At 35.1% G+C, this 24,415-nt stretch overlaps 4 protein-coding genes across 4 annotated transcripts; 1 reads left to right on the forward strand and 3 right to left on the reverse strand.

Moving 5' to 3' along the window:
• Nucleotides 1-1,017: 1,017 nt before the first annotated feature.
• Nucleotides 1,018-6,854, forward strand: LOC133864720 (uncharacterized). Its single transcript, XM_062301130.1, has 5 exons — nucleotides 1,018-1,209; nucleotides 2,620-3,315; nucleotides 4,392-4,838; nucleotides 5,573-6,403; nucleotides 6,511-6,854. The coding sequence occupies exons 1-5, from the start codon at nucleotides 1,116-1,118 to the stop codon at nucleotides 6,543-6,545; spliced, it is 2,103 nt and encodes a 700-aa protein (XP_062157114.1). The 5' UTR covers nucleotides 1,018-1,115; the 3' UTR covers nucleotides 6,546-6,854.
• A 3,284-nt stretch (nucleotides 6,855-10,138) lies between these two features.
• On the reverse strand, nucleotides 10,139-14,235 carry LOC133863953 (uncharacterized). The gene is made up of 5 exons (XM_062300118.1): nucleotides 13,992-14,235; nucleotides 12,440-13,138; nucleotides 10,831-11,658; nucleotides 10,526-10,723; nucleotides 10,139-10,418 (listed from the first exon to the last, which is right to left on the reverse strand). Exons 1-3 carry the CDS (start codon nucleotides 14,083-14,085, stop codon nucleotides 10,916-10,918), a joined length of 1,536 nt encoding a protein of 511 aa, XP_062156102.1. The 5' UTR covers nucleotides 14,086-14,235; the 3' UTR covers nucleotides 10,139-10,418; nucleotides 10,526-10,723; nucleotides 10,831-10,915.
• Nucleotides 14,236-15,725: 1,490 nt separating this feature from the next.
• On the reverse strand, nucleotides 15,726-20,633 carry LOC133864042 (uncharacterized). The gene is made up of 5 exons (XM_062300236.1): nucleotides 20,356-20,633; nucleotides 18,772-19,470; nucleotides 16,425-17,321; nucleotides 16,221-16,331; nucleotides 15,726-16,089 (listed from the first exon to the last, which is right to left on the reverse strand). Exons 1-4 carry the CDS (start codon nucleotides 20,447-20,449, stop codon nucleotides 16,297-16,299), a joined length of 1,725 nt encoding a protein of 574 aa, XP_062156220.1. The 5' UTR covers nucleotides 20,450-20,633; the 3' UTR covers nucleotides 15,726-16,089; nucleotides 16,221-16,296.
• A 1,332-nt stretch (nucleotides 20,634-21,965) lies between these two features.
• Nucleotides 21,966-24,332, reverse strand: LOC133863084 (protein LEAD-SENSITIVE 1-like). The gene is made up of 3 exons (XM_062299075.1): nucleotides 24,192-24,332; nucleotides 23,138-23,973; nucleotides 21,966-22,988 (listed from the first exon to the last, which is right to left on the reverse strand). Exons 2-3 carry the CDS (start codon nucleotides 23,229-23,231, stop codon nucleotides 22,306-22,308), a joined length of 777 nt encoding a protein of 258 aa, XP_062155059.1. The 5' UTR covers nucleotides 23,232-23,973; nucleotides 24,192-24,332; the 3' UTR covers nucleotides 21,966-22,305.
• Nucleotides 24,333-24,415: the final 83 nt, after the last annotated feature.

Raw genomic sequence — 24,415 nt, forward strand, 5'->3', positions numbered from 1 at the left:
CACATTGTTAACGTGCTTAATTGATAGACAATATTGATTTTCAAGATTTCATATGAACCGGAAAAGTATATGGAAAAGAAAACTCTAATTTATTCTATAAGTATTTTTCATTTTTCATTTTTTGTCTATATTTTCTATGGTTCTCTTATTTCATTTCCTCTCTTCTTCTTTTTTTCTTTATTTTTTATGTAATTAATATATTATTTTTCATTCAAATTACTTATTTTATCTTTTGTAAATTTTACACTAAATTCAAGAAAATGATAGTGAGAGAGAGTTTACTGTGGTTGTTTTTTGTACGGGGTATGATGATTTTTTAGCGTATTATGTTTATTAAGTAGTATTTTTATTACTTTGTATAATACAAAAAAGATAACACTATTATATGGATAGAAATTTCCTACAAACCGGTTTGTAGGAAATTTCTTACAATTCACATATAAGATTGACATATGTCATTTGAAATGTGAGAAGCATATGTTATTTAAATAGCATGTACTTCGTAAATGCTTTTTTTTTAGTATTAATAAAAAAACATGTGTTTCTCACATGTTTAAAGGATACATGTCTTTTTTAAATGTGAGTTGTAGAAAATTTCCTATAAATCAGTTTATAAAAAAATTTTGTCCCTATTATATTATATTAGTGTTTTTCAGTTTTCATTTTTTATCTATATTTTCTATGCTTCTCTTCTTCCCTTTTTTTTTTTTTTTTTTATTATTTTATGAAACTGAATTATAAGGAAGAAACCCGGGCATAGCACGGGTTACGAGCTAGCATATATATATATAATAAAAAGGTGAGAGAGGCTAGTAACTTAACATTTGCTAGCCTTCTCTTTCTTAATTTTGAAGTAATTCCGTGAAAATTCTATAATATGGTGTCAGGAGTAGTGATGGGCAGGGACCTTTAGCCGTCCCCTGCCCGTCCCTTTCCCACGCTGGGTCGTCCCTGAACAGCAGAGTATTTACTTCAGTTGGACGAAAAATTCTGCTAAGACCCGAGAGAATGAAAAAAATTAAAAAAAAGAAGACAAATTTACTCCTTTAGTTTACATGCTGTGGATTTAGAGCGTAGAGTATAGCAGAGAGAGAGAGAGAGAGAGAGAAAGGGAGATGGATCTGCTCGCCAACAGAGTGCAGAGAAGTGAGATCAAGCTCGGAGACCACATCTACACCTACAGAGCTGTCGTCACCTACTCCCACCACGGTCTCTCTCTCTCTCTCTCTCTATGAATGATTAACAAATGACGATCATCAACATGTTAGCAAATTTGTTCCTTATGATTCAGTCATTTTAGTTTGTGTCACAGATTGAGTTTCGTTTGTGTCAATTTGCTTTCGGGGGTTTTCATTTTAGTTTTAGTTTCTCTTTGTTTCCCCCAGATTTTTTTTCTTTCTTTTTTTTTTTTTTTTTTTTTTTTTTTTTTTGGATGAATCAATGCTTTATAAACCAAACACAACAGAAAACATCACTCCAGCAAACACCGGATACAACAAACAACCAAGAGAACAAACTCTCTATACAGCAACCTAATCAATCAAAACAAATTATAGCATAGCCATCAAACAGAACAATTAAATCAGAAAACAAGACAACTGCAGTTTCACAAACGCCACTGCTGTGCAATGCTACCCGAGATGTTCTTCAACTTCCTACTTAGACAGAACTCGAGCTCTAACCTCACCTTTAATTCGAGCAACAAGAGCTTCTTCAGTCAAAGGAGTATTACCATAACAAAGGTCATTTCTCAGCCTCCATAGATGGTATATAGCTGCTGCCAAACAGAGCTTACATAGAATATTCTGCAGACTTTTACCCTTCAAAGTGCAGCTCCAGACCAAAACATCATCCCAGTGCACACAAGGGTCAGAAATACAAGAGCAGCCATCAAATGACGCCAAACTCGTCTACAGAAACTACATTGGAAGAACAAATGATCAATCGATTCCTGGCACCCAAAACAGAACCGACATAATGAATTTCTAGTATGCATCATTCATTCCACATTTATTGTTAAATGTCATAAACGTGTTCATCATTAAATTCAATTGAAAACACAAAATCTCGCAATTATGACAATTCTAAGGTTGTTTGTTAGCCCGGGGGAAAAAAAAAAAATCATCTTCATAACCGATGAATGTGATTTCTTGCAACATGCCATTCATTTGCAGAGCTTTGGCAGAGATTCATCAGAATTATTTAACATATTGCTGTGAAAGAAATTGTCCGATATCTTAGAATACTTGATTTACATAACACAAACAAGTTAAGAGGGTATATCTGAATGTGGAGGTTATCGTCCTCAACACTAATCTGCATTTTTATGGCCGGTAATGGATGGCTTTGTATGCATTTGGGGTTGAACGACCATTGGACCACATCCACATGTTACTGAAGTATTGATCAGCTTTGCATGGTTTATGAGGCTGCCTCATAAAGCTGTAGTGGTTGACAACGTAGTATCAGCTATCTACTAATGCGATCACATTTTATTATGTTAACGAATATAACTTACCTCAACGACCTTTCAAACAGCTTACAATAATCTCAATGGCTTTTAGTTGACTCCTTTTGTTGTTGGATCAAGCTTAATCATGAGCCATATTGAATTTGCAGGTATCTTTGTTGGGGAAAACAAGGTGGTCCATTTCACACCTGATAGAGATTCGAATTCAAACATTTGGGTACCTAGCTTTTATAAGTCAACGTTGACATGTTCTTCCTTTTCCGACTGTGGATTTGGGCAATCCAACAGGGGTGTAGTCCGCTCTTGCCTGGATTGTTTCCTTGGAAATGGATCTCTGTATCGTTTCGAATATGGAGTTTCTCGATTAGTTTTCTTTGCTCATGTGCGGGGTGGCACATGCTCCACTGCAAAATCTGACCCACCAGAAGCAGTTATTCACCGAGCGTTGTATCTTCTTGAAAGTGGATTTGGCAATTATGATGTGTTTCAAAACAACTGTGAAGACTTTGCGCTTTATTGCAAAACTGGTCTTCGAGTAGTAGACGAAATAAACACTGGTATTGGAACAAGTGGTCAAGCCTTTTCTGTGGTTGGTGGCATTGGTGCCTCATTGCCTGGCCTTATTTTTTCTTATCTGAAGCGGAAGAATCCAAGTCCTGTTTGTGCAGCTACTTTTTCGGCTGGGATGTACTGTATGAACAGGTATAAAACTGACATTGGCGTTCGAGATGATGTGATCAAGGTGGCAGTGGAGGACTTGGCTGTGAACCTGGGTTGGGCAGGCCCTCATGAGGAAGTAGCTGATGAAAGTGAGGCTTCAGAGCAAGATCTTGTTGACTCTGCAGGTATGTTCTTTTTATTTGTTTATTGTGAAAATCATGATAGTTAAGATCTTAGAATTTATTGAGTATTACTTAGATTTATTTTATATGCCGTATCAGAACTTATAAGAGTCTGAGTAATAATTTTCATGATTTTCCATTATATTATTAGTTTGAATAATGATTCAATGCCACCCAAATATACAACTTTTCACCACCTTGCCTATGTGGCAAGGTGGTCCCCCACTACTTTTTGAGTTTTTTTATTTTTTAAAAATAAATTAAGGTGAGGGACCACCTTGCCACATAGACAAGGTGGTAAAAAGTTGTATATTTAGGTGATAGTGAATCATTACTCTATTAGTTTTTAGTTTTATTCTATTGAATAATGATTCAATGCCACCTAAATATACAACTTTTCACCACCTTGCTTATGTGGCAAGGTGGTCCCCCACTATTTTTTGAGTTTTTTTATTTTTTAAAAATAAATTAAGGTGGGGGACCACCTTGCCACGTAGACAAGGTGGTGAAAAGTTGTATATTTAGGTGGTAGTGAATCATTACTCTATTCTATTTTAGTCCCTTTGTCCACTTCGCATGAATATATTTTATCTTGATCCGTGAAGTACCATGGATATCTGCCGTAATATATATGAATCTTTTGCTCTTTGTTAATGTTTAGAGTTAAATTTGTGTCTTGCATTGTTATTGTTTCGATTTTAAGTCTATATTATGAAATAGTTTTTGTATCACAAAATTTATCCAACTAGAAATTAAGATTCATAGATTTCAAGTTGTCTGTTTGAAACTTAATATCCATATCCCAAGTATTCCCAAGCATTAAGACAATTATGACATTGCAAGATTTTTGGAAGCTTTTTTTTTTTTTTTTTAATCACAAGAATGTTTTGGACTGGCCCAAAGGTGCACCACCTTTCAAGTGATTGATAAAGACTTATCGAATCACAAAAGTAAAGACTTATCGAATCCCAAATGCATTATTAATTATTTCTAATAGGCAAAAGGGAATAACCATAATGATTAAACTTTTTAGTATATTGCAATTATCATTAATATGGTAAGCATTTATTTGATTGCAGTGTTAGTTTCAATTCTTGATGGAACGAATTTCTCTAATTGGTCGGAACAAGTTCAGTTTTACCTTGGTCTTTGGGATCGTGATTTGGCACTCCGGATTGAGAGACCGCCTACTATCACTGATTCAAGTAGTATTGAAGAAAAGGCTATATACAAGACTTGGGAGCAATCGAATAGATTGAGCATTATGCTTATGCAAACGAAAATAGCAGACAATATCAAATCAACTCTTCCTGAATGTGATAGTGCTAAGGAACTCTTTCAAACCTTGGAAGAGCGTTTCCGATCGGTTGACAACTCTCTTACGAGGACATTGATGGATGAACTTACCACTATGAAATTTGATGGTACACGTGAGATGCATGAGCATATCATTGAAATGGCAGGCCCTCATGAGGAAGTAGCTGATGAAAGTGAGGCTTTAGAGCAAGATCTTGTTGATTCTGCAGGTATGTTCTTTTTATTTGTTTATTGTGAAAATCATGATAGTTAAGATCTTAGAATTTATTGAGTATTACTTAGATTTATTTTATATACCGTATCAGAACTTATAAGAGTCTGAGTAATAATTTTCATGATTTTCCATTATATTATTAGTTTATAGTTTTATTCTATTTTAGTCCCTTTGTCCACTTCGCATGAATATATTTTATCTTGATCCGTGAAGTACCATGGATATCTGCCGTAATATATATGAATCTTTTGCTCTTTGTTAATGTTCAGAGTTAAATTTGTGTCTTGCATTGTTATTGTTTCAATTTTAAATCTATATTATGAAATAGTTTTTGCATCACAAAATTTATCCAACTAGAAATTAAGATTCATAGATTTCAAGTTGTCTGTTTGAAACTTAATATCCATATCCCAAGTATTCCCAAGTATTCCCAAGTATTAAGACAATTATGACATTGCAAGATTTTTGGAAGCTTTTTTTTTTAATCACAAGAATGTTTTGGACTGGCCCAAAGGTGCACCACCTTTCAAGTGATTGATAAACTGAGATAGGATAATTAATATATACCCTTAATTGAGAGCTGGAACGGGAGACCCAAAAGTAAAGACTTATCGAATCACAAATGCATTATTAATTATTTCTAATAGGCAAAAGGGAATAACCATAATGATTAAACTTTTTAGTATATTGCAATTATCATTAATATGGTAAGCATTTATTTGATTGCAGTGTTAGTTTCAATTCTTGATGGAACGAATTTCTCTGATTGGTCGGAACAAGTTCAGCTTTACCTTGGTCTTTGGGATCGTGATTTGGCACTCCGGGTTGAGAGACCGCCTACTATCACTGATTCAAGTAGTATTGAAGAAAAGGCTATATACAAGACTTGGGAGCAATCGAATAGATTGAGCATTATGCTTATGCAAACGAAAATAGCAGACAATATCAAATCAACTCTTCCTGAATGTGATAGTGCTAAGGAACTCTTTCAAGCCTTGGAAGAGCGTTTCCGATCGGTTGACAACTCTCTTACGAGGACATTGATGGATGAACTTACCACTATGAAATTTGATGGTACACGTGAGATGCATGAGCATATCATTGAAATGGCAAATTTAATTACTAAATTAAAGGCTCTTGGGATGAATGTGAATGAGTTATTTCTCGTACAATGGATTTTAAGCTCTTTGCCTCCTCAGTATGAGTCATTTCAAAATCATTACATTAATACAACTAAAGATAATTGGAATGTAAATGAATTGATCAGTTTGCTTCTTCAAGAAGAGACAAGACTTGAGCAACAAAGACATTATTCAAATCACCTTGTAAGTCAACAAGACAGAAGGGTAGAGCTACTTGAAGTTAGTGGACCTCCTCAAGTAATTGAGGTTCATGAGAATAGACAAAACAATGTCATAGAGCCACCTGAAGTTAATGAACATCCTCAAGTAATTGAGGTTTATAGGAGGAGACAAAACAATCTCAAGTGCTATTTCTGTGGTATGAATGGGCATAAAAAGAAAAATTGCCACAAACGCAGGGCATGGTTTGAAGAGAGAGGTAAGTTTTTAGCTTGCTTATGTTTCGAATTAAACCTTATTGAAGTTCCTTCCAATACTTGGTGGATTGACTCATGTTTTGTTGTTCATGTTTCTAATTCATTGCAGGGCTTCCTTACCATCCAGACCTTAAACTGAGATGAAAATTTCATATTCATGGAAAATGGAGTCAAATTTGCAATTGTTGCCATCAGGACCTTCATTTGTTTCTAAGTACTAGTTGATACTTATGTTTGTTTCAAACACTTTGTCTCTTTTGTTTCTTGAAATTTTCTTTGTCTAAACTTGATCTTTATAGCTATGTGATGGTTTCAGATAAGGTTGTACATGGGGTGGGATATTAACTGCAACTATCTGCTATCCGCATATGTTGATCCAGTTAACAAAAGTCAATATTCATATATACGGATGCGGATATCAGTTTCAGAGTATGTAGATGCGGTCATTATGTATATGTGTGTGTGTGTATGTGTATACATACATATATAACTATGCACATGTATCAAACTTTAAAAAGTTTGTAATGTCACATCTCTTGTTAGGGTTTGAGGTTAAATCATATAGAGTATAGGTAAAATGTCCCTTATACCCTTGTATTTAAAAATTATTTAATTTTTTTTTAAAAAAAAAAATGGAACCCATGGCTTGGCCGTGGGTCAGGCCAACAACAATTTTTTAAAAAAAACTTTTATTTAAAATTTTAAATAGGAATATTTTGAGTATTTTGGTATCATTCTTTAGAATTTAATAAAAAAATCCTACCGTAGAGGTGACATTGCAATGGGCTTAAATTATTATTAGGTCTTACACCAAGCAATGGGCTTAGTAGTATTTGCGTTGAGAACTATCAGATTAGTTAGATTAGTTTTTAATCTAATTGTAATTCTGTTCAATCTATTAGATTAGTTCATACACGTGTAATTATCCTATTCGCTTTCCTGTTTGTATATATACAAACCTTACTGTAATATTTCATTTTACCAAATGAGATCAGATTTCAGTCTCACTTTCTCTCTCTGAGTTCATCTTCTTCCTCACATTCACTCTACACATTCAGATTCTGTTAAGAACCGTCATCATCAGCGGTGTGATGTCATTGATGCTACTGCCATATTTTCCGTCGTCGTCTATTGTTTTTATGTAATCAGCAGAACCATAATCGTGGCCTTATTTTATTTTATTTATATAGAAAACTCACTCTCTGTGATGCTTGTTGTTGTCTTTGGTGGCCAGAGATGATTGTGATAGTGGTTTGACGATTTCAGTAACACTAACAGTGGTGTTGCGATGGATTCTTGTGTGGTTGTGGTTATCAATTGATTTTGTCACCACCATCGTAATGGTCGTTGGCACCTTCTGAGTGTTATTAGCGAATTTCCGACAAGGTTTGGAGAAGAAGAAGGTTGTTTGGTCACACTATTCTTTATCCAGGATTAGGAAATCCAAGCTCCCATTTGGTTTGTACGTATTCAGCCGATTTCGATGCTAGTTAGTAGTTATCATTTTCCGGTTGGTACATGTTAGTTCTCTTCATCTACATGATATTTTGGTTTTTTTGCCTCGGTTTGAGTTTTTTGGGCTTGTTTCAGCATTTTGCAGTTGTGTTTTCTCCTTATTTTGCTTGCTCCATAGTTGGTGGTTGTCGGTTGCCTTATTTGGCTACAGTTGAAAATAAATCAAATAATATAGACAATTTATATATTGAAAATGAAATTAAGAAAAAACCACAGTTTCTTTATAATTTTTCTTCTATGTATTTTTTTTTTTTAATTTTTAGATAATTTTGTATCAAACAACCTTATGCACTTGAAGAGATCGAGAAACATAAGAATGTTTTGAAAAGAATAAATAATTCCTACAACTTGCCTTCTATATAGTAAACAAAATATAAGAATCTAATATTTTCAAGAATCCTATTAAATTCCTAATAATTCCAAAACATGATGATGAAAAGAATCTTAAATTCCACAAATTAACCAAAAGCCACATTAGTGATGCTTGCATGACATTGAGCTCCTCTTTTTCAAAGCTCCCGAAAGAATTGGCCATTACAATGGAAATTGCAATTAAGGTTATTTTTTGTACATGGAATGGCTATTCCGTTAAGAAAATAAATAATTTTTTTTTATTAAAAATAAAAAAATGTGAAATGAAATAGCCTTGAAATAGTCATTCTTTTGGGCAATGAGGGAATGACTATTCAGTATATTGAGGAATAGCTATTTCTCTAAAAATAACAAAAATAATTATTCTTCAATTTAAAGAATAGACATTCTCTCATGAATATAAATTTCTTACAAACCGGTTTATAAGAAATTTCATACAAACCATATATAAGATTGACATGTGTCTTTTGGCATGTGAAAAACACATGTTTTAATAGCATGGACTTCTCACATGTTTTTTTATTTCACATTTTTTTTAATAGCATTAATAAAAAAAAACATATGATTCTCACATGCTTAAATGACACATGTCATTCTTACATGTGGGTTGTAGAAAATTTCCTACAAACTGGTTTGTAAGAAATTTCTGTCATTCCCTCATTGACCATGAGAATGGTTATTTCAAGTGTTAGATCCTTATCATATACTTTTAATATCAAAACTATTCTATTCTACCTATTTCATTCATGCCTCATGAAGCAAAAGTCACTAATTTGCCCAATCTAATTAATTGATCATATTAGTTGATAATTTTGCTAAAGGGTATTGATTTCAAGGTATCTTGAAGTTCTTGTACGGCAAAGTTCTTCTCTCCGACCAAGAAATCAATCTTGGATGACTAAAGTTACGTTTGGTATACAGAATGACTATTCTATTAGAGAAAAATGATTAATTTTTGTTAGGAATGGAAAAAATGTAAAATAGAATAGTCTTGGTGTTAAAAGTATAGTTACTTAACATACTTCTAATCATATTCACTAGAATCTCATAACCAACAAAAGTGTCTGAAACTAAGGTTGCAAATGCGGATATCACTTTTAGGTATCCGCATTATGCGGTTATTATCTATTATCACATATCAAGTAATGCGCCTTTTGGGCCTATTTAATCTTTTGGAACTTCTTTTGATTTCTATTATGGCATAGTTTAAACAATTTTTTTTTTTTTTTTTTAAAGTATTTTGGGCCTATCTTTAGTATTTTTGGCATGTTTTAGTGTTTTTTTAAGCCCTAGTATTTTAGATGAAATCAATATCTTGATTTCACATTCCAACATAAAAATAAGGGGAAATTGCACTCAACCTTCTGAATTTTTTTTTTTTTTCGCTTTTGCAATTATCTCTCTAAAGTTCAAAAACTCTCAATTTAGTATATTCAACTTAAAAAAAAATTGCAATGTCACCCCTACAGTAGATTTTTTGTCAAATCCTAAAAAAGGATGCCAAAATACTCAAAATATCATTGTTTACAATTTTAAATAAAAATTAAAAAAAAAAAAGGAAAAAAAAAAAATTATTGTCGGGCTGACCCACAGCCAAGCCATGGGTTCCATTTTTTTTTTTAAAAAAAAAAATTAAATAATTTTTAAATACAAAGGTATAAGGGATATTTTACCTATATTCCATATGATTTAACCCCAAACCCTAACAAGAGATGTGACATTACAAACTTTTTAAAATTTGATACATGTGCATAGTTATATATGTATGTATATATACACACACATATATATAATAACCGCATCTACATACTCTGAAACTAATATCCACATCCGTATATGTGAATATTGACTTTTGTTAACTGGATCAACATATGCGGATAGCAGATAGTTGCGGTTAATATCCCACCCCATGTACAACCTTATCTGAAACCATCACATAGCTATAAAGATCAAGTTTAGACAAAGAAAATTTCAAGAAACAGAAGAGACATAGTGTTTGAAACAAACATAGGTAACAACTAGTACTTAGAAACAAACGAAGGTCCTGATGGCAACAATTGCAACTTTGACTCCATTTTCCATGAATATGAAATTTTCATCTCAGTTTAAGGTCTGGATGGTAAGGAAGCCCTGCAATGAATTAGAAACATGAACAGCAAAACATGAGTCAATCCACCAAGTATTGGAAGGAACTTCAATAAGGTTTAATTCGAAACATAAGCAAGCTAAAAACTTACCTCTCTCTTCAAACCATGCCCTGCGTTTGTAGCAATTTTTCTGTTTATGCCCATTCTTACCGCAGAAATAACACTTGCGATTGTTTTGTCTCCTCTTATGAACCTCAATTACTTGAGGATGTTCATTAACTTCAGGTGGCTCTATGACATTGTTTTGTCTCTTCTCATGAACCTCAATTACTTGAGGAGGTTCATTAACTTCAATGAATTAGAAACATGAACAGTAGAACATGAGTCAATCCACCAAGTATTGGAAGGAACTTCAATAAGGTTTAATTCGAAACATAAGCAAGCTAAAAACTTACCTCTCTCTTCAAACCATGCCATGTGTTTGTGGCAATTTTTTTGTTTATGCCCTTTCTTACCACAAAAATAGCACTTGTTATTGTTTTATCTCCTCTTATGAACCTCAATTACTTGAGGATGTTCATTAACTTCAGGTGGCTCTATAACATTATTTTGTCTCTTCTCATGAACCTCAATTACTTGAGAAGGTCCATTAACTTCAAGTAGCTGTATCCTTTTGTCTCCTTGACCTATAAGGTGAACTGAATGATGTCCTTGTTGCTCAAGCCTTGCCTTTTCTTGAACAAGCATACTGATCAATTCATTTACATTCCAATTATCTTTAGTAGTATTGTAATGAATTTGAAATGATTCATACCGAGGAGGCAAAGAGTTCAAAATCAATTGTACGAGAAATAACTCATCCACATTCATCCCAAGAGCCTTTAATTTAGTAGCTAAATTTGTCATTTCAATGATATGCTCATGCATCTCACGTGTACCATCAAATTTCATGGTGGTAAGTTTATCCATCAATGTCCCCGTAAGAGAGTTGTCAACTGATCGGAAACGTTCTTCCACGGTTTGAAAGAATTCTTTAGCACTATCACATTCAGGAAGAGTTGATTTAATATTGTCTGTTATTTTCGTTCGCATAAACATAATGCTCAATCTATTCGATCGCTCCCAAGCCTTGTATATAGCCTTTTCTTCCGTACTACTTGAATCAGTAATAGTAGGCGGTCTCTCAATCCAGAGTGCCAAATCAAGATTCCAAAGACCAAGGTAAAACTGAACTTGTTCAGACCAATAAGAGAAATTCGTTCCATCAAGAATTGAAACTGACACTGCAATCAAATAAATGCTTACCATATTAATGATTTTGAGTTATCGAACATAAAATAATAATTTAATAAATAGTAAATAGTACTACCGCAATTCACATTTTGGTGAAAATTACAATATAATAAAAAGTTTAATCATTATGGTTATTCCCTTTCGCCTATTAGAAATAATTTATAATGCATTTGTAATTCGATAAGTCTTTACTTTTGGGTCTCCAGTTCCAGCTCTCAATTAAGGGTATACATTAATTATCCTATCTCAGTTTATCAACCACTTGAAAGGTGCTGTACCTTCGAGCCAATTCAAAATATTCTTGTGATTAAAAAAAAATTCCAAAAATCTTGCAATGTCATAATTGTCTTAATACTTGGGATATGGATATTAAGTTTCGAACAGACAACTTGAAATCTATGAATCTTAATTTCTAGTTGGATAAATTCAGTGATACAAAACTATTTTATAATATAGATCTCAAATCGAAACAATAACAATGCAAGACACAAATTTAACTCTGAACATTAACAAAGAGCAGAAGATTCATATTACGGCAGATATCCATGGTTCTTCACGGATCAAGATTATATATATATTCATGCGAAGTGGACAAAGAGACAAAAATAGAATAAAACTAGAAACTAATAATATAATGGAAAATCATGAAAGTTATTACTCAGACTCTTATAAGTTCTGATACGGCATAAAAAATAAATCTAAGTAATACTCAATAAATTCCAAGATCTTAATAATCATGATTTTCATAATAAACAAATAAAAAGAACATACCTGCAGAATCAACAAGATCTTGCTCTGAAGCCTCACTGTCATCAGCTACTTCCTCATGAGGGTCTGCCCAACCCAGGTTCACAGCCAAGTCCTCCACTCGCACCCTGATCACATCATCTCGAACGCCAATGTCATTTGCATACCTGTTCATACTGTACGTCCCAGCCGATAAAGTAACCGCACAAATTGGATTCTGCCGCTTCAGAAAGGAAAAAATAATGCCAGGCAATGAGGCACCAACGACAGAAGAGACAGAAATGGCTTGACCACTTGTTCTAGTATCAGTGTTTTTTTTGTCTACTACCCGAAGCCCAGTTTTGCAATAAAGTGCAAAGTCTTCGCAGTTGTTTTGAAACACATGATAATTGCCAAATCCACTTTGAAGAAGATACAATGCTCGGTGGAGAGCTGCCCCTGGTGGGTCAGATTTTGCAGTGGAGCATGTGCCACCCCGCACATGAGCAAAGAAAACTGTTCTAGAAACTCCATATTTGAAACGATACAGAGATCCATTTCCAAGGAAACAATCCAGGCAAGAGCGGACTACACCACTTTTGGGTTTCCTAAACCCACATTCGGGATAGGAAGAACAGATCAAGCTTGAGTTATAAAAGCTAGAATCAGAAGATACCCAAATGTTTGAATTCGAATCTCTGTCAGGTGTGAAATGGACCACCTTGTTTTCCCCAACAAAGATACCTGCAAATTCAATATGGCTCATGATTAAGCTTGATCCAACAACAAATAGAGTCAACTAAAAGCCATTGAGATTATTGTAAGCTGTTTGAAAGGTCGTTGAGGTAAGTTATATTCGTTAACATAATAAAATGTGATCGCATTAGTAGATAGCTGATACTACATTGTCAACCACGTACTACAGCTTTATGAGGCAGCCTCATAAGCCATGCAAAGCTGATCAATACTTCAGTAGCATGTGGATGTGGTCTAATGGTCGTTCAACCCCAAATGCATACAAATCTATCCATTACCGGCCATAAAAATGCAGATTAGTGTTGAGGACGATAACCTCCACATTCAGATATACCCTCTTAACTTGTTTGAGTTATATAAATCAAGTATTCTAAGAAATCGGACAATTTCTTTCACAGCAATATGTTAAATAATTCTGATGAATCTCTGCCAAAGCTCTGCAAAGGAATGGCATGTTGGAAGAAATCACATTCATGGGTTAATTAAGATGATTTTTTTTTTTTTTTTTTCCCTGGGCTAACAAACAACCTTGTTAGAATTGCCATAATTGCGAGATTTTGTGTTTTCAATTGAATTTAATGATGAATACGTTTATAACATTTAACAATAAATGTGGAATGAATGATGCATACTAGAAACCACGTTAAAAGAAAGAAAGAAAAAAAATCTGGGGGAGAAAAAGAGAAACTAAAACTAAAATGAAAACCCCCGAAAGCAAATTGATACAAACAAAACTCTGTGACACAAACTAAAATGAATGAATCCTAAGGAACAAATTTGCTAACATGTTGATGATCGTCATGAAGAAATCATTTATAGATAGAGAGAGAGAGAGAGAGACCGTGGTGGGAGTAGGTGACGACAGCTCTGTAGGTGTAGATGTGGTCTCCGAGCTTGATCTCACTTCTCTGCACTCTGTTGGCGAGCAGATCCATCTCCCTTTTTCTCTCTCTCTCTCTCTCTCTCTCCTATGCTCTACTCTCTAAATCCACAGCATGTAAACTAAAGGAGTAAATTTGTTTTTTTTTTTTTTTTTTTCATTCTCTGGGGTCTTAACAGAATTTTTCGTCCAACTGAAGTAAATACTCTGCTGTTCAGGGACGATCCTGCATATTTTCTTAACCTTTTCCTCTTAAATCAAGAGATGATACCAACTTTCAAGATAAAGTGGAGCTTATTATTTATTGATATATGTAGCATTTTTTTATTAATTATTTTAATTATTTTTAATAATTAAGCTTCGCATCATTTTAATACTTGTCACTCGATAAAAAATTTGGTACTCCTAACATTTTTCATAATAACAAGGTCGTTTGAAGTCGGGGCCAATTAATTAATGTAAGGGCAAGCGACGCCGTTTCCTAGGTGGAAGGGAATTTTATGGACCTCGGATTCTTTGCTTTGTTTCCAACGTTGTACCTTTTTATCTCACACCCTGTTTAATTTGCTTCTTTTTTCTCTAAGCTCCCTTTTTGCTTTTTCTTTTTCCTTCTTAAATTCTTATTAATCAATATTTTTGGATTCCCATTCAAGGAAAATGAAAGTCTGTGGACCTCTATATATGTTATTAAAAGTTCCGTACAAGATATAGATCAACGACTGTAAATTTTCTTCCTAATGCAATCCCTGTCACTAAAATATATTGTTAGAAAATGGCATCAATTATTTCGACGTAAAATGTTTTATGTTAAGGAAAAAAATCAAGAAAATAATTTCAGCTGAAAAAAATTTTCGGCATTTAGCTCGTATGGAAAATTAGCGATAGTCGGCGACGGCCGGTGACGGCAGAAAATGAACTACAAGAGAATGCGTGCGAGAAAAAAATTTCAAACTAGAAAAAATGATTTACGAAAATAAACAAGAGAAACCAGTTTATGCAATTTAAAAAAAAAAAATAGGCTTTTCTGGTCAACTGAAAATGTTTTAGGAGGAAGCATGGAGGGCGGCATTGGAGAGCAGAGAGGTTGACGGAGAGGCGACGGATAAGGCCTCACAAGAGAGAAGACTTTAGACAAAAGAAAAAGTAGAAAGCAGTAAAAGAAAGGGCAGAAAAAAGATAAGCCAATCTTGAAAGACTGGTGGAAGAAATACCATAAGCTATGGGGGAAAAGGGGACAGCTTGCAAAGGAGTGGGCCTAACGATGTTGCGTTTTATGCTCGGAAAGTATTCGTCATTCGTTCGTGCCCTTGAATCCTTGATAGACCATTATCTGCAATGAGAGCATATTTCTTACAACATTTCATGCACAGCACAACACCACAAAACAATATTGTACAACAACTAACAGATTTATGAGAGAAAGAGAGGGAGAAGATCGGGAAGCGGGGGGAAAGATAGTTCACTTTTCAATGTTCACAAAAGCAAAATCTACGTAGCAGCTTTGCATGCATAAGGTTGAAATTTCGCCTCAACGGATCAGGATTCTTTAGTCTAAAATAACAGAATTCAAGCTCTTCTTTGCATCGAACGGCTTAAAAAATGTTATACCTATTAAAAATGTGGCATGTTACCGAGACAGTCAAAAAGAATTTCAGTCTCAAAAGGCTAGCTTCTTCTTCACTTTTAAACATAACCTTCTTCTTCGTAAAACAAAAAGACAACTTTTTGATTCAAAACTTGTTTACAACATTGAGAACAAGAACATTATGAAAATAAACTAAATTCTCATTGGCCACCTTTTTAATGTATGGTATTTTTTTGCAAGAAATGGCATGAATTCCATAATTTTAGATTCTATAATTTATTTGAAGTTGTCGGAGATCCTCATTCCTGGCAATCAGTTGGTTAGAAGCCTCAGTGTCAACAGCTACTTCCCAGCCAAGTCCTCCACTGTCACCTTGATAACATCATCTCGAACGCCAATATCATTTGCATACCTGTTCAAACAGTACATCCCAGCCGTAACCGTAGCCACACCAACAGGACTTGGAATCAGCCACTTGAGAGGAGAAGAAAGAATGGCAGCCAATGGAACACCAATCACAGCAGAGAAACAAAATTTAGACAAAGAAACAAAATTTCAAGAAATAGAAGAAATATAAAGTGTCTAAAAAAAATCTAGGTAAAAACCAGTATTTAGAAACAAACGAAAGCCCTGATGGCAACAACTGGAACTTTGATTCCATTGTCCATGAATATGAAATTTTTATTTGGGTTTATGGTTTGGATTGTAAGGAATCCCTGCATCGAATTAGAAACATGAGTCAATTTACCAAGTACTAGAAAGAACTTCAAAAAGATTTGATTCGAAACATACGCAAGCTAAAAACTTACCCCTCTTTTCAAACCATGCTCTGCGTTTGTGGCAATTTCTCTTTATATGCCCAATCTTATTGCAGAAATAGCACGTGACATTGTTTTGACTCCTCTCATGAACCTCAATTACTTGATGATGTTCATTAACTTCAGGTGGCTCTATGACACTGTTTTGTCTCTTCTCATGAATCTCAATTACTTGATGATGTTCATTAACTTCAGGTGGCTCTATGACACTGTTTTGTCTCTTCTCATGAATCTCAATTACTTGAGAAAGCCCATTAACTTCAAGTGGCTCTATCCTTTTGTCTCCTTGACTTACAAGGTGAACTAAATGATGTCCTTGTTGCTCAAGCCTTGCCTCTTCTCGAACAAGCATACTGATCAATTCATTTACATTCCAATTATCTTTAGTAGTATTGTAATGAATTTGAAATGATTCATACTGAGGAGGCAAAGAGTTCAAAATCAATTGTACGAGAAATAACTCATCCACATTCATCCCAAGAGCCTTTAATTTAGTAGCTAAATTTGTCATTTCAATGATATGCTCATGCATCTCACGTGTACCATCAAATTTCATGGTAGTAAGTTCATCCATCAATGTCCCTGTAAGAGAGTTGTCAATCGATCGGAAACGTTCTTCCATGGTTTGAAAGAATTCTTTAGCACTATCATATTCAGGAAGAGTTGATTTAATATTGTCTGCTATTTTCATTCGCATAAACATAATGCTCAATCTATTCGATCGCTCCCAAGTCTTGTATATAGCCTTTTCTTCCATACTACTTGAATTGGTAATAGTAGGCGGTCTCTCAATCCGCAGTGCCAAATCAAGATCCCAAAGACCAAGGTAAAACTGAACTTGTTCAGACCAATCAGAGAAATTTGTTCCATCAAGAATTGAAACTGACACTGCAATCAAATAAATGCTTACCATATTAATGATTTTGAGTTATCGAACATAAAATAATAATTTAATAAATAGTAAATAGTACAACCGCAATTCACATTTTGGTGAAAATTACAATATACTAAAAAGTTTAATCATTATGGTTATTCCCTTTCGCCTATTAGAAATAATTAATAATGCATTTGTAATTCGATAAGTCTTTACTTTTGGGTCTCCAGTTCCAGCTCACAATTAAGGGTATACATTAATTATCCTATCTCAGTTTATCAACCACTTGAAAGGTGGTGCACTTTCGGGCCAATTCAAAATATTCTTGTGATTAAAAAAAAATAAATAAATAAAAAATCTTGCAATGTCATAATTGTATTAATACTTGGGATATGGATATTAAGTTTCGAACAGACAATTTGAAATCTATGAATTTTAATTTCTAGTTGGATAAATTTAGTGATACAAAACTATTTCATAATATAGATCTCAAATCGAAACAATAACAATGCAAGACATAAATTTAACTCTGAACATTAACAAAGAGCAAAAGATTCATATTACGGCAGATATCCATGGTAATACTTCACGGATTAAGATTATATATATTCATGCGAAGTGGATAAAGAGACAAAAATAGAATAAAAGTAAAAACTAATAATATAATGGAAATGGATAATTGAACCGTTGATCCATGTGTTATGCCATAATTATTTTTCACTCCCTATGGTTTAAAAAGTGCATGGAAGGTCCCTGTGATATGCAATAATTACAAATCGATCCCTACAGTCAAATTCCGTTAAAAATTTTAACATATTCCGTCAAATGTCACGTCAGCGCCACGTGTCTCCATTAAGATGGCGACACGTGGCACTGACATGTCCATCTTAATAAAATAATATAAATTTATTAAAAAATAAATAAAAATACTTATTTTTAAAAAAAAATTCAAAAAAAAAACAAAAAAAACAAAAACAAAAACAAAAAAAAAAAAAGGAAAATGGTGGCTGGGCCACCCCCAGCCACCCCTTGCCTGCCAGTTTTCCTTTTTTTTTTTCCTTTTTTTTTAAAAAAATAAATAAATAAATTTATTATTTAATAAATTTATATTTTTTATAAAAGATGGACACGTGTCGCCATCTTATTGGCGACACGTGGCGTTGACGTGTAGGGCTAACAGATTCCGTCAAAATTGTGGACGGAAATCGACTCAGGAAGTAAAACGTAATTATTGCATATCACAGGGACCTCCCATGCACTTTTTAAACCATAGGAAGTGAAAAATAATTATGACATACCACAGAGACCAACGGTGCAATTATCCCTAATGAAAAATCATGAAAGTTATTACTCAGACTCTTATAAGTTCTGATACGGCATATAAAATAAATCTAAATAATACTCAATAAATTCCAAGATCTTAATTATCATGATTTTCATAATAAAAAAATAAAAAGAACATACCTGCAGAATCAACAAAATCTTGCTCTGAAGCCTCACTGTCATCAGCTACTTCCTCACGAGGGCCTGCCCAAACCAGGTTCACAGCCAAGTCCTCCACTCGCACCCTGATCACATCATCTCGAACGCCAATGTCATTTGCATACCTGTTCATACTGTACGTCCCAGCCGATAAAGTAACCGCACAAATTGGATTCTGCCGCTTCAGAAAGGAAAAAATAATGCCAGGCAATGAGGCACCAACGACAGAAGAGACAGAAATGGCTTGACCACTTGTTCCAGTATCAGTGTTTTTTTTGTCTACTACCCGAAGACCAGTTTTGCAATAAAGCGCAAAGTCTTCGCAGTTGTTTTGAAACACACGGTAATTGCCAAATCCACTTTGAAGAAGACACAATGCTCGGTGGATAACTTCTTCTGGTGGGTCAGATTTTGCGAGGGAGCATGTGCCACCCCGCACATGAGCAAAGAAAACTGATCGAGAAACTCCATATTTGAAACGATACAGAGATCCATTTCCAAGGAAACAATCCAGGCAAGAGCGGACTACACCACTGTTGGGTTTCCTAAACCCACATTCGGGACAGGAAGAACAGATCAAGCTTGAGTTATGAAAGCTAGAATCAGAAGATACCCAAATGTTTGAATTCGAATCTCTATCAGGTGTGAAATGGACCACCTTGTTTTCCCCAACAAAGATACCTGCAAATTCAATATGGCTCATGATTAAGCTTGATCCAACAACAAAAAGAGTCAACTAAAAGCCATTGAGATTGTTGTAAGCTGTTTGAAAGGTCGTTGAGGTAAGTTATATTCGTTAACATAATAAAATGTGATCGCATTAGTAGATAGCTGATACTACATTATCAACCACTACAGCTTTATGAGGCAGCCTCATAAGCCATGCAAAGCTGATCAATACTTCAGTAGCATGTGGATGTGGTCCAATGGTCGTTCAACCCCAAATGCATACAAATCCATCCATTACCGGCCATAAAAATGCAGATTAGTGTTGAGGACGATAACCTCCACGTTCAGATATACCCTCTTAACTTGTTTGAATTATATAAATCAAGTATTCTAAGAAATCGGACAATTTCTTTCACAGCAATATGTTAAATAATTCTGATGAATCTCTGCCAAAGCTCTGCAAATGAATGGCATGTTGCAAGAAATCACATTCATGGGTTAATTAAGATGATTTTTTTTTTTTTTTTTCCCTGGGCTAACAAACAACCTTATTAGAATTGTCATAATTGGAGATTTTGTGTTTTCAATTGAATTTAATGATGAACACGTTTATAACATTTAACAATAAATGCGGAATGAATGATGCATACTAGAAACCACGTTAAAAGAAAGAAAGAAAGAAAGAAAGAAAGAAAATCTGGGGGAGAAAAAGAGAAACTAAAACTAAAATGAAAACCCCCGAAAGCAAATTGACACAAACAAAACTCTGTGACACAAACTAAAATGACTGAATCGTAAGGAACAAATTTGCTAACATGTTGATGATCGTCATTAAGAAATCATTCATAGAGAGAGAGAGAGAGAGAGAGAGAGAGAGAGAGAGAGAGAGAGAGAGACCGTGGTGGGAGTAGGCGACGACAGCTCTGTAGGTGTAGATGTGGTCTCCGAGCTTGATCTCACTTCTCTGCACTCTGTTGGCGAGCAGATCCATCTCCCTTTTTCTCTCTCTCTCTCTCTCTGCTATGCTCTACTCTCTAAATCCACAGCATTTAAACTAAAGGAGTAAATTTGTTTTTTTTTTTTTTTTTTCATTCTCTGGGGTCCTAACAGAATTTTTCGTCCAACTGAAGTAAATACTCTGCTGTTCAGGGACGATCCTGCATATTTTCTTAACCTTTTCCTCTTAAATCAAGAGATGATACCAACTTCCAAGATGAAGTAGAGCTTATTATCTATTGATATATGTAGCATTTTTTTATTAATTATTTTAATTATTTTCAATGATTAAGCTTCGCATTATTTTAATACTTATTACTCGATAAAAAATTTGGTACTCCTAACAATTTTCATAATAATAAGGTTGTTTGAAGTCGGCGCCAATTAATGTAAGGGCAAGCGACGCCGTTTCAATTCCTAGGTGGAAGGGAATTTTATGGACCTCGGATTCTTTGCTTTGTTTTCAACTTTGTACCTTTTTATCTCACACCCTGTTTAATTTGCTTCTTTTTTCTCTAACCTCTCTTTTTGCTTTTTCTTTTTCCTTCTCAAATTCTTAATCAATATTTTTGGATTCCCATGGAAGGAAAATGAAAGTCTGTGGACCTCTATATATGTTATTAAAAGTTCCGTACAAGATATAGATCAACGACTGTAAATTTTCTTCCTAATGCAATCCCTGTCACTAAAATATATTGTTAGAAAATGGCATCAATTGTTTCGACCTAAAATCTTTTAGGTTGGAAAAAAATCAAGAAAATAATTTCAGCTGAAAACATTTTTCGGCATTTAGCTCGTATGGAAAATTAGCGACAGTCGGCGACGTCCGGTGACGGCGGAAAATGAACTGCGAGAGAATGCGTGCGAGAAATAAAATTTCAAACTAGAAAAAATGATTTACGAAAATAAACAAGAGATATCAGTTTATGCAGCTTAAAAAAAATAGGCTTTTCTAGTCAACTGAAAATGTTTTACGCGGAAGCATGGAGGGCGGCATTGGAGAGCAGAGAGGTCGACGGAGAGGCGACGGATAAGGCCTCACAAGAGAGAAGACTTTAGACAAAAGGAAAAGTAGAAAGCAGTAAAAGAAAGGGCAGAAAAAAGATAAGCCAATCTTGAAAGACTGGTGGAAGAAATACCATAAGCTATGGGGGAAAAGGGGACAGCTTGCAAAGGAGTGGGCCTAACGATGTTGCGTTTTATGCTCGGAAAGTATTCGTCATTCGTTCGTGCCCTTGAATCCTTGATAGACCGTTATCTGCAATGAGAGCATATTTCTTACAACATTTCATGCACAGCACAACACCACAAAACAATATTGTACAACAACTAACAGATTTATGAGAGAAAGAGAGGGAGAAGATCGGGAAGCGGGGGGAAAGATAGTTCACTTATCAATGTTCACAAAAGCAAAATCTACGCAGCAGCTTTGCATGCATAAGGATGAAATTTCGCCTCATCGGATCAGGATTCTTTAGTCTAAAATAACAGAATTCAAGCTCTTCTTTGCATCGAACGGCTTAAAAAATATTATACTTATTAAAAATGTAGCATGTTACTGAGACAGTCAGAAAGAATTTCAGTCTCAAAAGGCTTCGCCTTCACTTTTAAACAGAACCTTCTTCTTCGTAAAACAAAAAGACAACTTTTTGATTCAAAACTTGTTTACAACATTGAGAACAAGAACGTTATGAAAATACACTAAATTCTCATTGGCCACCTTTTTAATGTATGGTATTTTTTTGCAAGAAATGGCATGAATTCCATAATTTTAGATTCTATAATTTATTTGAAGTTGTCGGAGATCCTCATCCCTGGCAATCAGTTGGTTAGAAGCCTCAGTGTCAACAGCTACTTCCCAGCCAAGTCCTCCACTGTCACCTTGATAACATCATCTCGAACGCCAATATCATTTGCATACCTGTTCAAACAATACATCCCAGCCGTAACCGTAGCCACACCAACAGGACTTGGAATCAGCCACTTGAGAGGAGAAGAAAGAATGGCAGCCAATGGAGCACCAATCACAGCAGAGGCTTGACCACTACTCCCGACCCCCTGTTTTACTTCTTTTCGGCTGCTACCCCCAGTTTTTCCATTATCAGTTTTTTTCTTTCGGTCTACTATCTGAAGACCAGTTTCGCAATAAAGCGCAAAGTCTTCGCAGTTGTTTTCGAAGACATCATAATTGCCAAATCCATTTTGAAGAAGATACAATGCTCGGCGGATAACTGCTTCTGGTGGGTCAGATTTTGCAATGGAGCATGTGCCACCCCGCGCCTTAGCAAGGAAAACTGATGGAGAAACTCCATATTTGTAACGATGCAGAGATCCATTTCCAAGGAAACAATCCAGGCAAGAAAGGACTACACAACTGTTGGGTTTCCTAAATCCACAGTCGGGAAAGGTACAACAGGATGACGGGAGGCTCAACGTTGAATCATAAAAGTCAGAATCAGAAGATGTCCCGGCGCTTGAATTCAAATTTCTCTCGGGTCTAAAATGGACCACCTTGTTTCCCCCAACAAAGATACCTGCAAATTCAATATGGCTCATGATTATGCTCGACAACCCAAAAAAAAAAAAAAAAAAAAGGGAGAAGGAAAGAGACCCCAGCATCATGAATCAGATAAGGAACAATTTTACAAACATGTTGAAGACATGTTTGATCGCACGCACAGACCGTGGTGGGAGTAGGTGAAAACAGCTCTGTAGGTGTAGATGTGGTCTCCGGGCTTGATCGCACTTCTCTCCACTTTGTTGTTGAGCAGACCCATCTCCCTATTTTCGTTCAACCGAAGTCCAATAGTCAATGCTCTGCTATTCAGGGAAGATCCTGCATGTTTTCTTTACCTTTTCCTCTTAAATTGACTGTATGGTTGCTAATAATAATAAGGTCGTTTGATGTCCAGTGTCCACGGCAACTAATGTAAGGGAAAGCGACGGCGTGTCGGTCAATTTTACTGTAATGTATAGACAGAGAAAACAAAGAAAACTAGAGAGTAGATATGGAGAAGATGAAATTCTCAGTTGGATTTACTTTGATACAAAGTATTGATATTTATACACGAACAAACTGTTAACTATCAGAAAACTGAATAACTAACTCTGAGGCAACTAATTGATCCAGTCAGCATGAACTGATTCGATCTCCAGGTGGGAAAGGAATTTTATGTACCTCGGATTCTTGCTTTGTTTTCAAGCAGTACCCTTTTGCTTCTTCTTTTCGTTGTTAATCAATATTTTTGGATTCCCGTGCAAGAATTTATGAAGAATGGGAAGAATGGTAACTGGTTTGCCACTTAGCCCACCTCCTCCACTCACTCAAGACAAATTCGAAATGCTCCATCAACGCCTACAGTTTGCTTTCCCTCATGCTCAGAGAGCGAGTGCCGCAGACAAACAGTGTGCCAGCGCGTCTTTTGTAAGTGCTCTATACTGTTTACAGATGTGTTGAAAGGGCGAACTCAAACAGCGATATTTTGTTTCAAGAACAAAACACACATGCTCACAACCTGACTGCAAATGACAGAAAATGATACGAGAAAGATGAGAAAGATTTTGAGGTTGTTTATAACCAACCAAGAGGCAACTCTTGGTAATGGATAAGTCAAAACATTCAAGAGATATTAATCTTGGCAATCCGTTGAACCAGCCCAGTGTGTTAGAAATTTGTTTCAGGAGTATTTTAATCATTGTATTGATCGAAGACTATTGAGTAATGGGCTTAATAATACCTGTGTTAGGGGTCGATGTCTACAGTGATGTGATCGTCGTCGTCAGTGATTTTGGTGTAACCAGCAGAACAGCAATCGTGGCTGCTGTGCTTTGAGTTTTTTTTTGTTTTCCTATGGAGAAACCCACTCGGGGTCGTTGGTTGGTTTAATCACCACTCTCTGGCCTCTGTAATGCTTGGTTGAAAGCATTAAACATTCCTTCAAGGCTACATGCCTTGACAGAC

This window comes from Alnus glutinosa, chromosome 3 (genome assembly GCF_958979055.1).
Source record: "Alnus glutinosa chromosome 3, dhAlnGlut1.1, whole genome shotgun sequence".
NCBI lineage: Eukaryota > Viridiplantae > Streptophyta > Magnoliopsida > Fagales > Betulaceae > Alnus > Alnus glutinosa.